Here is a 15,000-nt window from a genome sequence, read left to right as displayed (position 1 = left end):
TCTGAAGATTTGTGTTATCTCCCAAGCTAAATCTTAGACTTTAGCTCCGTGGGCTAACACAGACTTATGACATGCAGGAGACCCGGGGTTTGAATCCCAGGCAGTCAAATGGGTTCAGGATGCATACTGTTTACAGACATAACCTGGTAACATTCCATTATGATAATGCCACTGTTATTATCAACGTGAATGTTTCTTAGATGATCATGCTCCGTGTTTACATTTCTAGCCAACAGCTGATTGGACCAGCCACTCCTGCTGTGTGAAATCTGTTGTGTTATTTCACCTCCCACGAGGAGAGAAGATTTCACCGGCTTTAGCAAAAACTCCTGCCAACACTATTAGCATTGCATGATGGGACGTAGTCAGACCCGGGTTTCGGCACCGTCGGCTTGTATCCGTTCTTTAAATAACCTTCACCCATTTCATTCCCTTTATTTTTTATTTCCGTGCTGTGGAGAATTTTAGGCCTGGCTTCCCACGGTGATGCCTTGATTTGTAAAAACACAATAAAAATGGAAAGAGCGGTGAGGGCCGGGGGGTGCATGGGGGAGGGACGTGGGAGGCATGGCTTCCCTGTTGTGACAGCCTGCGCCGGAGCATTAGCAGGATGTCCGGGGCGGGACTAAACCCCACAACCACTCAGGGGCTGAAGTCATAGGCTCAAGGCTCATACTCACAGACCATTTCCTGTTCCTATTGGCCTGACAGGCTGTATATCAATCACTGTACAGGAAGAAGAAAACCTTTCAACAGGAAGTTATCTTAAAATACTGGTCTCTGTAGATTAGCTACTAGTCAATCTGTTTTTTTTTTCTAACATCTAAATCTGACTTTTTGTCATGGTGATGTTTATCCAGACCCTGGAGGATTTAAATTCGGATTTATTTTACGAAGAAGCATTTTTTAATAAACTTGAATATATTGTGTCCGAATTTGTTGAACATTAGGCAACCATCTTTTCAAGCACTGTAAACCGATGACCGAAACTCCTATTTAATTGGTGAATGTAATATTCTGACATGTGCATACATTTTAATCTCAGAAAAAACCTGAAAGGGCTAACAACTGTCCATAGACAAGTTGTGTTTGGAAACAAGTGAGCGAGTCCCAAAGAGGGATAGGCTCCTCTGGGATATCTCTACTGCTTTGAGTGAGGCCTGGCCATGCTTCAAAGGGCACAATGTAGTGTTAGAAGGTGCGGTCAAATAGAAACAAATCACATTTTATTGGTCACATACAAATAATGACCTGATTTTATTTCAGGTGTAGCGAAATGCTTGTGTTCCTAGCTCCAACAGTGCAGTAGTATAACAATTCACAAAAATACACACAAAAATATATATTGTTAAATGTTATCTGGGTGAGGGTGTGGTCAGTAATGTCCCTAGTAGATGTATGTGTTGTCACATACTCAGGGAGATCACACCGTCTAACTGAGGTGACTGGATCTGTACTGACAGGCTGCCAGATGTGTTTGTTTGTGTGTGTGTTTGAATAGTCCTCATAAGTAGCTATCTAAGTTATAGGGTACAATGTAAGGAACACATTGCATGTGTCTAATAAGCTCTCATTCAGACTTCATGGAAGGGAAAAAATGGTCCCATTTATTTTTCCATGGGGTGCTAAACCCCAATGTAAGGTCTCACTCTCTCTCTCACACACACACACACACACACACACACACACACACACACACACGCGCGCGCGCGCGCACACGCAAACGCATCCACGCACGCATGCACACACACACAATCTGTTGCTGCAGTGGGGTGGAGAGCTGCTCTTGGGCATCTCCAGAATCCCCAATTATCGCAGGATCCAGCAGCAATTTAAGTGGTAATTGTGTGCGTAATGAGAGGGACTGGCTCGCAGCCGGGCGGTGCGTCCGCGCCCCTATCACCGCGCCGGCTGAACCAGCCTCCCGGAGCGCCGGCCGCTAATTAAATAAGTGCATGCGCCGCGGCGTTCTCATCTGATTTACACGATGGAGATTAATCCTCGGATAAATATGTTTGACTGACACCAGGATATTTTGCTATTTCAATGGCTGACGCGCAGCTTTCTCTCTGTTCCATAGTCTGTTTCATACTCTGTCTCTCTCTCTGCTGCCTTTTTTGTGTTGTTCACTGTCTTGAAAGCTGGTGTACTTTGCATCACCTTACCATAGAGATAGGGGGTGAGAGGGAGTTCATGTCTTATTGGGCTACACGTGAGTTCACACGGTCAGAAAAGAAAGAGGTAAGAAATGTGCAATGTGAGAGAAAACAACCCACTGGGCACACACTGGTTCAATCAACGTTATTTCCACGTCGTTTCAATTCAATTATGTTGAACCAACGTGGAATAGACGTCTGTGCCCATGGGTTTAGGCCACGGAAGCTTCAATAGGAAAATAGCTCTTGAGCCAGGCATTTTTATTCTCAGAATCCGATGAACTAATCTGTCATTTGTGTTTACTGATATTTGATATTTACTGTGAAAAGATTTTTCGATATTCACTGTAGGTCGTATAACGCAGACGGACTATGTCTACAGGTCAGTAGAGTGAAAACACAATTACCAAAATACAGCTTTAGCCTCCGAATAGGTTCAGCCTATGCAGGTAAAACCAATGGAGTATATCAGAGGTTACTATACCGAATCAAATGATACTTTACTGACTTTATTGTCCGAGTGGGAATATTTGTTGCAGTATTATGTAGGCCTACACGTATTAACATATAATGATTTAAATATATATGGTATATATTTGTATGTCTTAAATGTTGGCCAGCTGTGCACAATCGTTTCTTTCTGATGTAGACTAAATAGAGCTATAGTAGGCCTAGTTGATTGTGTGGTGTATAGGAAGTAGAATACATGATCAAATCGACTGCTGTAGCCTAATTGAGTGCCAATATGTTTTATATAAATAGCTGGTCACCTGCACCCGCCCACAGAATATGGGTTGTACAATTATTTTGGACAATTTCAACTTGTCAACACATTTGACTAAAAGCTACTAAAATGCTAACACTATTAAGGCTACAAGTCTCAAAATGCATTATAGATGTATCATATGATGTGTTTTTGCATAATGCATTATACCATGTGTGCCTAATGTAAAGTGTCACCAAAGTGTTTTGCTGATGTGAAAAATAACCGGGCTCCCGAGTGGAGCAGTGGTCTAAGGCACTGCATCGCAGTGCAGGGGGCGTCACTACAGTCCCTGGTTCGAATCCAGGCTATTACACACCAGGATTGGTCGGGGAAGAACGTCATTGTAAATCCGAATGTGTTCTTAATTGACTTGCCTAGTTCAATAAAGGTAAAACAATTGGCCTAGACCTGTTCCATAACAGACATGGCGTTTCCTCTATCGATATTTCGTCTGTCAAATGGGCTTGAATACGTGGAGTATGGTCTATATTCCATTTTTTATTTCTCCACTTAAACCGTTTAATCGGCAGCACATTTCTTATTTTATCGGAAGTTTACCTGCGTCATTTGGCTATTTCGTATGCAACGTGTGCACCTGGGATGATTTTCTATGCCTCAGTAGCCGCAGGTGGGTTTCGCATTAACAACTGGACACCCGTAACCAAAGCCATGAGATATGTCAATCCAGAATGAAGATAAAATAGAAAGATATAGGCGGTCAGAATTAATTTGGGCCTCAAATGTGTGTGTGTGTGTGTGTGTGTGTGTGTGTGTGTGTGTGTGTGTGTGTGTGTGTGTGTGTGTGTGTGTGTGTGTGTGTGTGTGTGTGTGTGTGTGTGTGTGTGTGTGTGTGTGTGTGTGTGTGTGTGTGTGTGTGTTTGAGAGAGAGAGAGAGAGAGAGAGAGAGAGAGAGAGAGAGAGAGAGAGAGAGAGAGAGAGAATGAATGGATATGACTAAAAAATTATGTTTTCAGAATCATTTGCTGCAATTTTTTTCTCAATTGCGACGAGCTTGATTATGAGCAAAAATATACAACTCGACTTTCCTGTTATTCAACTTAAGTAATTGCAAACGCTTTTATCCAGAGCGACTTACAGTAAGTGCATTCATCTTAAGGTAGCTGTATGACAACCATAACAGTCATAGTCCATTATTGCTTGCAATACTGAACATGTGGACTGCTGTTAACAGTAGAAGTCCGGAGCGGTAGCCTGTTTCAAGACCAAGACATCGATTGCATAGTACAATTTAAAAAACTATCACGTTTCGCAATAAATAAACACACACTGATGCTTTGTGATCCAAATGAAAATAATCACTGCGGTGACGGTCAGGTTTTGTATTAAAAGCCGACATCGCAGATATAGAGTCCCAAATTAACGAAATAATATACATAAATCTGAATTTATTGTCCAATAATATGATTACTGTAGGCTACACTGTAAAACTACAACAACATTGACATGTTGCCAATATAGGGAGCATGTAACAAAACGTCTTAAATGTGATTTTAGGTCTGAAACATAAATAGCCTATAGGCCTATTGAAATATAACTTTTGAACGAATAAGAAAAACGTTCATTTATACCCATATGATTTAATTCAAGTGAACTAATACTCTTAAATGTGTGTAATAGGCTAAGTAATAACTTCAGATAAAACATGCATCAAAGAAAACCAAATCCCCAAAAACATACAACACAAAATGTTCGTGGTAGCCAAAGCAATTGTAAGAATATCGCGTCAGTAATGTCTTGGTTATTGGCGTGTAATCGATGGGCATAGCACAGGTTGATACAACAACAAAAAAATGCAATATGCGGGGAAATGAGAGAAATTGATTTATTCGAGTAATTATAACCAGATCTCGAACGAAGCAGGCAGTCCACAAAAAAAAAGACTGTAGGCCTGCCTATATGTGCATTGGTGCGATTCAGAGCGGCTCGTGGTTGATTTAGCTATGTAAAACTGACTACGTGTAGCCTATCATTCCCCCCTGGACAGCCCATTAAGTTTAGCTGTGTGATGAGCGCATATGCTACAGCTATCGCAAGACAAAACAGTGACGTCCGTCCACAGTTTCCTCCAGATTGAGCTCTCTCTGGGTCAGAAGTGAACGTTTCACACAAATCCCACTTTCACTACGGTCTCGTGTGTGTTTCTTTCAAGAATGCCCAATGAGAAAGTCGGCCTCGATGTCTTGCTACCCAATAAGAACGCCAGTGGAAGTGGGCTGGTCCTGAGCAGCTCGAGAGCGAGATTGAGATAGTTTGGAGACGAGGTCTGGACATGAATTCCACTCCTCTAGCGTCCCTAATTTAGAGAAGTGTATGCAGTGAGGGGTCTGTGCGCCTTTCCACGTGGAATTCCGATAGGAGCTGGGACTGAACTAACTGGCTCGAGTGGTGAACTCGGTTCAGGACAGGTGGAATCCCCTGCGGGCATAGCGAGCGTAGTGAAGGTTATGAGATCTTTTCATTCTCTGAGGTAAGTAGAAAACGTCGAAGAAATGTAGGCTATATATTTCCACATAGTATATACACATAGGCTATATAATGCTACATAGTATTCTCATTCGTTTGTTTATGGTTTATTATTATATATTTGTTTTCGATTATTGTTATTATTATGCTACTATTATTACGATTATTATTATTATTTGTTTTTGTTATTATTAAAATATACACTGTAAAAAGTAGGCTAATTGGTTCCGTTAAAAAAAAGTTTTGTGGGAACCCGTTGCCTAGAAACATTCGAGTAACTCAACTCAAATTATGTCAGTGCTTAAAGTAATAAAGTGACATCAGCACCCATATGGTTATCTTTTTAAGTTGTAAATACTTAGCTGTTTTGTGTTTTATGATCTGTTTGACACTAAATTGAATTATGTATTCTGAACAATAACAATTGAAGTTACTTGAACATGAATATTTGTTGTAGTGAACAGAAAAATGTAGGATCCCTTTTACTTCAATTATTAACGTTCCTTACAGTTTTTGTTCTAGTGTAAGTAGTAAGTAGTTCTGATTAGTCATTTTCAGTGGTCGTGTCTTAAGGTTCAACATTGTTTTATGTATTTGACGATTTGTAATTTTAACCCACGTTAAGTTAAGCAGACATTGTTGAACACGGTGCTCACTCCTCTATAAGTGGAGGTAGAACTGTAAACACGACAGAATGCTGCATTAGTCTCTGTCATGATGAGTGGTGCACAACCTGACCTTGTTGATGGTGGGAAAGGCTTGTCTCATTATTGAACATCAATTTTCCTGACTGTTTGATATCCATTCATCATGATCAATTACACTTCATAGCACAACAAACAGCTTACTACAATTTTAGAAACACTTTTCTTTGTTCAAACATGCATAGAACATTGTGTAAAAGTATCATGAAGTCCAAAAACGTTGAATTACCCTCAATCCTCTAAAAACAGAGCCACATGGCACTATTACCTATTCATAACTTAATCCTTCGACATCAGCACAACACATATACATCAAGTGTCTGACTACTACTTTAGTATGTTAAGTAAAGACGTAAAACATTATAGAATCAAGTAAGAACAACTATTTAATACATGTTAGATATACTTTAAAATATTAAGTCGTCTAACTTGTAAAAACTCAATATTTTTAGATTAGCAGAACACAAATAAATAAAGTTATATTTACTCAATAATCACATTTTTGTTAACAGTACTCAAAACCTTATTCAGTGATACGAAATCTTATTGCCCTCTGAGTTAGTACCACTTTTATGATTTGAGTTCTACTGGTCATTGGAGATGTTTGAGTAGCCACTACTCAATTTATGCAATGAGTTACTCAATTACTTTTTACAGTGTATGAGCAAACAACCACATTAAAGCCATAATAAAGCCACATTGTCACATGCATAACGCATAATTAAATCCATATGTTAATTTGACTATGATAGCCTAAACGTCTTGGTTTGAAACTTAAGTTATGCGTTTTGGGTTGAAAAAGCATTTTTACTTGTCGATTAACAAGATATTGGTAGGCCTATAATGATATTATGGCGTGTGTTATGCCCTTTGTTTTTCAGGGCATGGAGGAATGCCAGTCTTGGCAGTTTACACCGTGGACAGGCCTCTTCCCATTCTAAGTGAGAATTAATGGCGTGTGCGTTCAAGAAATTCTCCATTTACACAAGACTAACACGGGATATCAAATTATCCATTCGGCGCTTGTTTCGGTGAAGGAATTCGGGAATTTTCTGAGGTGCATTGGATTCAGTTTGTAACTGAGAAGTGTCGCATGTTTTAGTTGAAATATAAAAGCCAAAACCATGACAAATAAACAAAACGGAAATCTGTAATCGTTTTTTGATGGACCGATATGTGAGTAAAGGAATGATATAGCCTAACATTTAACAAAAGGAGGGAGAGAGAGAGAACACACAATGAAGGAGAAATCAAAAACTGCCGCAAGGACTAGACGAGAAAAGGAGAACAGCGAATTTTATGAACTGGCCAAAATGTTGCCTTTACCCTCGGCTATTACGTCGCAGCTGGACAAAGCGTCTATAATACGACTGACAACAAGTTATCTGAAGATGAGAATTGTCTTTCCTCAGGGTATGTATATTTTCAGATTCAACAATTCACACTTCTTTTATATGCAATTTGCCATTAATAGGCTAGGCTATTGGCCTATATGTATTTGTATTTATCTTTATAGCATATCTCTTGTCTGGATTCTTAGTTTTGTTTTTATTTATTCACCTGCATTGGCATACTGATTACGGTATTATAATTGTATAGTCTAATTTGTTTATTATGCATAGGCATATGCACATTAATTATAGCCTGTTACATCTGATAATAACGTTACGTAATGATAATACTATAAATCTATTTTGATGACACCTGGTAGCTGCTGCCTTAATTGGCTGGTGCAGTCATTGCTGATGTTGTTATCTTATTAGCCTGTCCCATGTCTTTTGAGCTATAGTTATTGCTACAATACCGCTACAGAATAGGCTAGTGTGTAATTTCATACTTGCGTGCGTGTGCCGTGTACGTGTACGGGCGCGTGCGAATGATAATCGTGCATCCCTGTCTCGGCGCGCACACGTTTACGCCATTTTTGGGGTCAGAGAATCGAAAATCGTAGGTAAGGAAGGCCATTAGCCACAATCTTCCCCCGGTTTCAACAGGCTGCTTTGCTGCGTGACAGAGAACAAGCCGCACCAATTACATAAAACGCACAGCGTGCCACTGGCCGACCTCAGGCGCGAAACAGAGCCCTGTGATTGAGTGGGAGTAATTGATCCACACAAGCCGCTTTTGCTTTTTCCGGATAAAGAATGGAATATATGAACTCCGGAAAATTGCTGAAGATATAGGGTGTGGTAACGAATAGCATATAGGCTACACATGTGGACCTATTGGCTATTTAGGCCTGCACTGCAGGTTTGATCTTTACCATAAAGTTTCTCACTTTGGGGTTTATGGAAAACCATGACAAATGCAAGGAATTACAGTTTTTCAATAAGCAGGCCTATAGTTTAGGCCTATTGCGTCAGCCATATCATGATGTGACAGCTGTTATGACATTGTTATGGCAGATCACCTAAACTGAATGGACACTTCACGTAGACAATCACAGGTGCACTTTGCAAGAAATCACAAGGTAGGCTGCTTAGATGTGATGATAAACAGTAGCAGATATGACTGATTACTTGAAAAAAAAACTATGCCAGCAGTTTAAAACTAATTCAGGATCGGTGGGTCCCATGGGCATGGTTGAGCTAACGCACGCTAATGCGATTAGCATGAAGTTGTAGGTAACAAGAACATTTCCCAGGACATAGACATATCTGATATTGGCAGAAAGCTAAATTCTTGTTAATCTAACTGCACTGTCCAATTTACAGTAGCTATTACAGTGAAATAATACCATGCTATTGTCTGAGGAGAGAGCACAGTTTTGAACATGAAAAGTTATTAATAAACAAATTATGCACATTTGGGCAGTCTTGATACAACCGTTTTAACAGAAATGCAATGGTTCATTGGATCAGTCTAAAACTTTGCATATACCCTGCTGCCATCTAGTGTCCAACATCTAAATTGCAACTGGGCTGGAATAATACATCATGACCTTTCTCTTACATTTCAAAGATGATGGTGCAGCAACAACAACAAAAATCTTAAAAACGTTTTTTTTCTTTGTATTATCTTTTACCAGATCTAATGTGTTATATTCTCTTACATTCATTTCACATTTCCACAAACTTCAAAGTGTTTCCTTTCAAATGGTACCAAGAATATGCATATCCTTGCTTCAGCGACTGGTGTCATTTTCGAGGTTTTAACTTGTGAATAGCACTTTTTATAATTCTAGTACATTTTATGACATAAAGCCTAGGCTACTGATACAAAAACCAACGCCCTAATTTGGAATGCTTGCTCTGGGCTATTGGAAACAATATGAAAGTTTGCGTCCTATCAGCCATTATGTTTCATAAATCACTGAATCTTTCTCATTAGAATAAAAATTAATATGTTTTATTTTGATTTTGCCCAAGTAGGTCTAATTGTGCACATCATAATCAATTATTGTTCATGTTGTCTATATGAGACACATGCCATTGAAATGGACAGATTGATCCTATAGCCTATTTGATCATCATTTGTTACTGTATTTGATGACCATTACGAAAATATATATTTTTCTGTGGTATGATTGAAGTTATCAATTGCTTGTAGCAAACGTAAGCCTATATGAAATGTTGATAAAATAGCAGCAAGAAAATGTATTTCGCACTATGATTTAAATCAATAAGCTATACGCATTTTAAAAAGGCCTGAATTGAAATTTAAATGTTTTGGTATTGACACTAGGCGTCCTTTATTTTTTTATTTTTTATTTCACCTTTATTTAAACAGGTAGGCCAGTTGAGAACAAGTTCTCATTTACAACTGCGAATTATGAAGAGAAAAAAATACAATATGCCTAAATAAAAAAGTCTAACATTAGTCTAAAACAAAATAAAGGAAAGAAAACGGTTGTCGGCTCAAACTAATAGTCAATGGTCAACAAAGGCAATGGCCTATTTGTGTATACCCACTTGCAGCCACTGTTGGGCTAATGTGTTAACCATTTGTAATGGGTTAGGCTATTGTAACTGGAAAAACCGTCCAAGTACAGCTTGTCTGAAACCTCGTAAGCATCTGAAAAATACCCTAGAGCAGAGACGAGAGATGTTAAGTTTCTCTGTCACATCGCCTATAAGCTATTTGTTTGGGGCACTTGACGTCAGTTAGACAGTACTTCAAACGCCGGGTGCATCTATTCTTTGCCTATTATATTATAAGACACGTAGACCTGACGATTCACATTGAATCCGGCTTCGCTTCTTGAATACATCAGACAAATTAGTTTAAGCTGCACTCATTGTGACCTCTGTGGTAGGTGAGTTGAAGTGTGAGCAAAGCACAGCTCGAGCCATGATTGCAGCAGCTAGTTGAACATGGCGCGCGTCTCTCAGAAAAGACATCCAGACAGGCCTACACAACACCATGTAATATCTTATATAATCATATATAGATATATGTGAAAACATAAGCATACAATATTAATATTACATGTAAATGCTTTAACAGTTTCAAAAGTTGATAACATGGAATTAATCACAATCGATTTACCATTGATGCATGCGTTTGCCGTCATTGTGCATTTTCGAATGTGTCCACGCAGCATGCCTACTTTCGATGGTTCAAGTGTGGGAGGGAAATTAACAATAAATGACCAACGTCTAAAAATAGAAGTTCTTACAAAAAGTATTGTCATTGCGAAAATATCAAATACGTATTGTGTAATATATAAAGGAAATACATATAACAGGTTATACTCTCCTCGTCCATTAGACTACTATGCCTGTCTGCGCCAAGCTCAATGTAAACCAACGCTGCATGCTGTTGTCAGAGGATGAGGTTACTTTGCATGCTTGCAGAATGTAAAATAATTTCTCCACAGCAGCTGGGCTCATTTGACTACTAAACAAATAAGGAGATGAACCGTTCAAGAAGCTATTTCAAATGTTGACCAAATAATTTGTGTATTTTTTGTTGAGCTGTGTAAACGCAAATTAATCGTTTGGACAATATTGAAATGTGAAATGGTGATGGATTATTCGAGTTTTTACTCAGACCCTGATTGATTTTGTAGGCTATGATTAGCATTTTATTTATATAGCCAAGAAGAACCGCTTCGAGTTATGTTGGTTCCCTCGAGGTTGTCATGTTCAATGGATTTGCAGTTTTGATATTAGGCTATTTGCGCAATTTCGATCGATTTTTGACGCATTTTCTTCATCGTACTTTTACACTAATAGCTATGTATTATTAATTATATGATTAATATATCAAGCATACTGCCACAATAAAAGTCATAATAAAGATGCATTGTCACATGCGTTATGTGTATTATTGATTATATGATTAATATATCAAGCATACTGCCACAATAAAAGTCATAATAAAGATGCATTGTCACATGCGTTATGTGTATTATTGCACGGCTATGGTTTACCTGGGGAAAAGTAGTTGATAGGCTGGTTAAGAGTGTTGGGCCAGTAACAGTAAATAAAGGTCGTTGGTTTGAATCTCCGAGCGGACGAGGTGAAACACGTGCCGTTGAGCAAGACACTTAACCCTAATTGCTCCTGTAAATCGCTCTGGATAAGAGCTAAATGACTCAAATGTACATTTTGGCGTTGTGCTTTGTGCTTTGTTTCAGGTTTGGGTGAGGCTTGGGGTCACACGAGTCGAACGAGATCTTTGGACAATGTAGGACGTGAGCTGGGATCCCACCTTCTCCAGGTAATTTGGAAAGTTTAGCCTATTCATTTATTGGCAAAATCACTGCAAAATATTCTTATTTAAACGGCCTACTGATAATGAAAAAATACTTCTTAAGATGTAGACATGTTACATTTGAGTTGATTTGATAGGTGGGACCCCACATACTGCAGGTAATTTAGAAAGCTTAGGCTACTAATATAATTTTATAAAATCATAGACAATTATGTACAATATTATATATTATACTAAAAATGGAAATAATAATTCTGAAGCTTTATAGGCCTACCTAGCGATCTTATGTTACATTTCATATTTGAAATAACATGCGGTGAGTGCTTTTGAATTAATACTGCAGTTGATCTGTGCATTAATTCATTCATTTTTTCTACAGACACTGGATGGCTTCATCTTTGTTGTGGCACCGGATGGAAAGATCATGTACATCTCCGAGACTGCATCAGTCCATTTGGGACTCTCTCAGGTCTGCATCTGATCGTATTCATCTTAACAAATTTAGTGTTTTTGTTTTTTCAAGTTTTAGGGAGTGGAGTCTTTTAGGCTAGTATTTTTGCCTATACCATTTGCATTAAGAGCGCGTGATATGTTTAAAACGTTATTCGTGTTAGATATTATGGAATCATGTTTGAATTGTTTGAGTGATTAATAACATTTAATTACCGACGTGTAATTCTTCATTCTTAATTAACAGGTAGAGCTGACCGGAAACAGTATTTACGAATATGTCCACCCCGCAGACCACGACGAAATGACTGCAGTCCTGACACCACATCAGCCGTACCACTCGCATTTCGTTCAAGGTAGGCTAGGCCTATATGAATACAGTAGGCCCAATTCGGAGAGAATGAAACCACATATCGAATTCATTTTTGTACGTTGGATAAATAGACTACTATATTTTCTGTCTTCTCTCCCAGAATACGAGATGGAGCGCTCTTTCTTCTTGAGGATGAAATGCGTGCTGGCGAAGAGGAATGCTGGCCTCACCAGCGGTGGATATAAGGTAGACAATTAATATATGGAAATAGGCTTATATATTATTGTCTGAAACATTATATCGATGTTGCGTAAAAATGCTATATATTTTCAGTACTAAAAGCATCGAACACACCGACAGTGAAATTGCATGTTGGTACACCAGAACTATGTTCATCTCCAACGAAACGCGGCGTTTGCCTTGCAGCATTGCGTTGCAGAGGCAGTTGCAGTGCGTTGGGTATGGTGCATGCGTTGGATGTATCGAACGTCGAATGCGTAAAACTGTATGCTTAGACGGCTTGACAGATATGGTAGCAGAAGGTGAATGTTGAACTGTTGTTCTATTTCGCGCAAAACACTGTCGGTGTGTTCGAAGCGAAAGCATTAAACGCATGCAATTAAAAAGACAGCGGACCTTTTTTCCAACAACAATGTTATGAGTAGCAAGGGTTGTCTAATTTCCCCATCAACCACACCAGGTAATTCACTGCAGCGGTTACCTGAAGATCCGTCAGTACAGCCTGGACATGTCGCCTTTCGACGGCTGCTACCAGAACGTGGGCCTTGTGGCGGTGGGACACTCTTTGCCTCCCAGCGCTGTGACGGAGATTAAGCTGCACAGCAACATGTTCATGTTCAGAGCCAGCCTCGACATGAAACTAATCTTCCTTGACTCGAGGTAGGCCTACAGCAAAACATACACAAAAAACATGGGATTAAGCCTATGATAGATATGGAGGAGAATCATTTAAAACATAGGCGTACAGCAGGTGTTTTGATGAGCCAGCCATTGCATTATTTTTTTTCCCCAGCTAGTTCTCTGACAGTTGTTAAATTAGTATTAAGTCCACAACTTAATGGTATAAAAACAGTATCAAATTCATTAACATGAAATGCCACAATATATTACATTATGATTGGTTTTACAATGTCTTATTGAACCTAAACACTGAAATGTTTTATTGTCTTAAAATGGAGTGCAGGACCACAACCAACTGTGGTCCAATTTAGCAAATGTTCTGTTCCTTAGCATGAAAACAAGTTTGGAGCAAATAGACCTCTAAGCATATATTGATACATGGAGGGAGAACAGTGTATATATTGATACATGGAGGGAGAACAGTGGATATATTGATACATGGAGGGAGAACAGTGGATATATTGATACATGGAGGGAGAACAGTGTATATATTGATACATGGAGGGAGAACAGTGTATATATTGATACATGGAGGGAGAACAGTGGATATATTGATACATGGAGGGAGAACAGTGGATATATTGATACATGGAGGGAGAACAGTGTATATATTGATACATGGAGGGAGAACAGTGGATATATTGATACATGGAGGGAGAACAGTGGATATATTGATACATGGAGGGAGAACAGTGGATATATTGATACATGGAGGGAGAACAGTGGATATATTGATACATGGAGGGAGAACAGTGGATATATTGATACATGGAGGGAGAACAGTGTATATATTGATACATGGAGGGAGAACAGTGGATATATTGATACATGGAGGGAGAACAGTGTATATATTGATACATGGAGGGAGAACAGTGTATATATTGATACATGGAGGGAGAACAGTGGATATATTGATACATGGAGGGAGAACAGTGGATATATTGATACATGGAGGGAGAACAGTGGATATATTGATACATGGAGGGAGAACAGTGTATATATTGATACATGGAGGGAGAACAGTGGATATATTGATACATGGAGGGAGAACAGTGGATATATTGATACATGGAGGGAGAACAGTGTATATATTGATACATGGAGGGAGAACAGTGGATATATTGATACATGGAGGGAGAACAGTGGATATATTGATACATGGAGGGAGAACAGTGTATATATTGATACATGGAGGGAGAACAGTGGATATATTGATACATGGAGGGAGAACAGTGTATATATTGATACATGGAGGGAGAACAGTGGATATATTGATACATGGAGGGAGAACAGTGGATATATTGATACATGGAGGGAGAACAGTGGATATATTGATACATGGAGAGAGAACAGTGTATATATTGATACATGGAGGGAGAACAGTGTATATATTGATACATGGAGGGAGAACAGTGGATATATTGATACATGGAGGGAGAACAGTGTATATATTGATACATGGAGGGAGAACAGTGGATATATTGATACATGGAGGGAGAACAGTGTATATATTGATACATGGAGGGAGAACAGTGTATATATTGATAC

The 15,000-nt window shown here is 38.9% G+C and overlaps 1 protein-coding gene across 1 annotated transcript in view; it reads left to right on the top strand.

The window, feature by feature from the left end:
- The first annotated feature begins 5,086 nt into the window (after window positions 1-5,086).
- Window positions 5,087-15,000, top strand: part of LOC118397899 (single-minded homolog 1-like) — an 18,807-nt gene continuing 8,893 nt past the window's right edge. Inside the window, exons 1-7 of the mRNA XM_052471295.1 lie at window positions 5,087-5,410; window positions 6,992-7,523; window positions 11,692-11,774; window positions 12,148-12,237; window positions 12,466-12,574; window positions 12,692-12,777; window positions 13,232-13,431. Of these exons, the coding sequence (XP_052327255.1) occupies window positions 7,349-7,523; window positions 11,692-11,774; window positions 12,148-12,237; window positions 12,466-12,574; window positions 12,692-12,777; window positions 13,232-13,431 (743 nt within the window). The 5' untranslated portion in view covers window positions 5,087-5,410; window positions 6,992-7,348. The remainder of the gene's footprint in view (window positions 5,411-6,991; window positions 7,524-11,691; window positions 11,775-12,147; window positions 12,238-12,465; window positions 12,575-12,691; window positions 12,778-13,231; window positions 13,432-15,000) is intronic.

Source organism: Oncorhynchus keta, chromosome 19 (genome assembly GCF_023373465.1).
Source record: "Oncorhynchus keta strain PuntledgeMale-10-30-2019 chromosome 19, Oket_V2, whole genome shotgun sequence".
NCBI lineage: Eukaryota > Metazoa > Chordata > Actinopteri > Salmoniformes > Salmonidae > Oncorhynchus > Oncorhynchus keta.
Note: the sequence above shows the minus strand (reverse complement) of the source record. Positions and strands in the feature narration are given on the sequence as shown.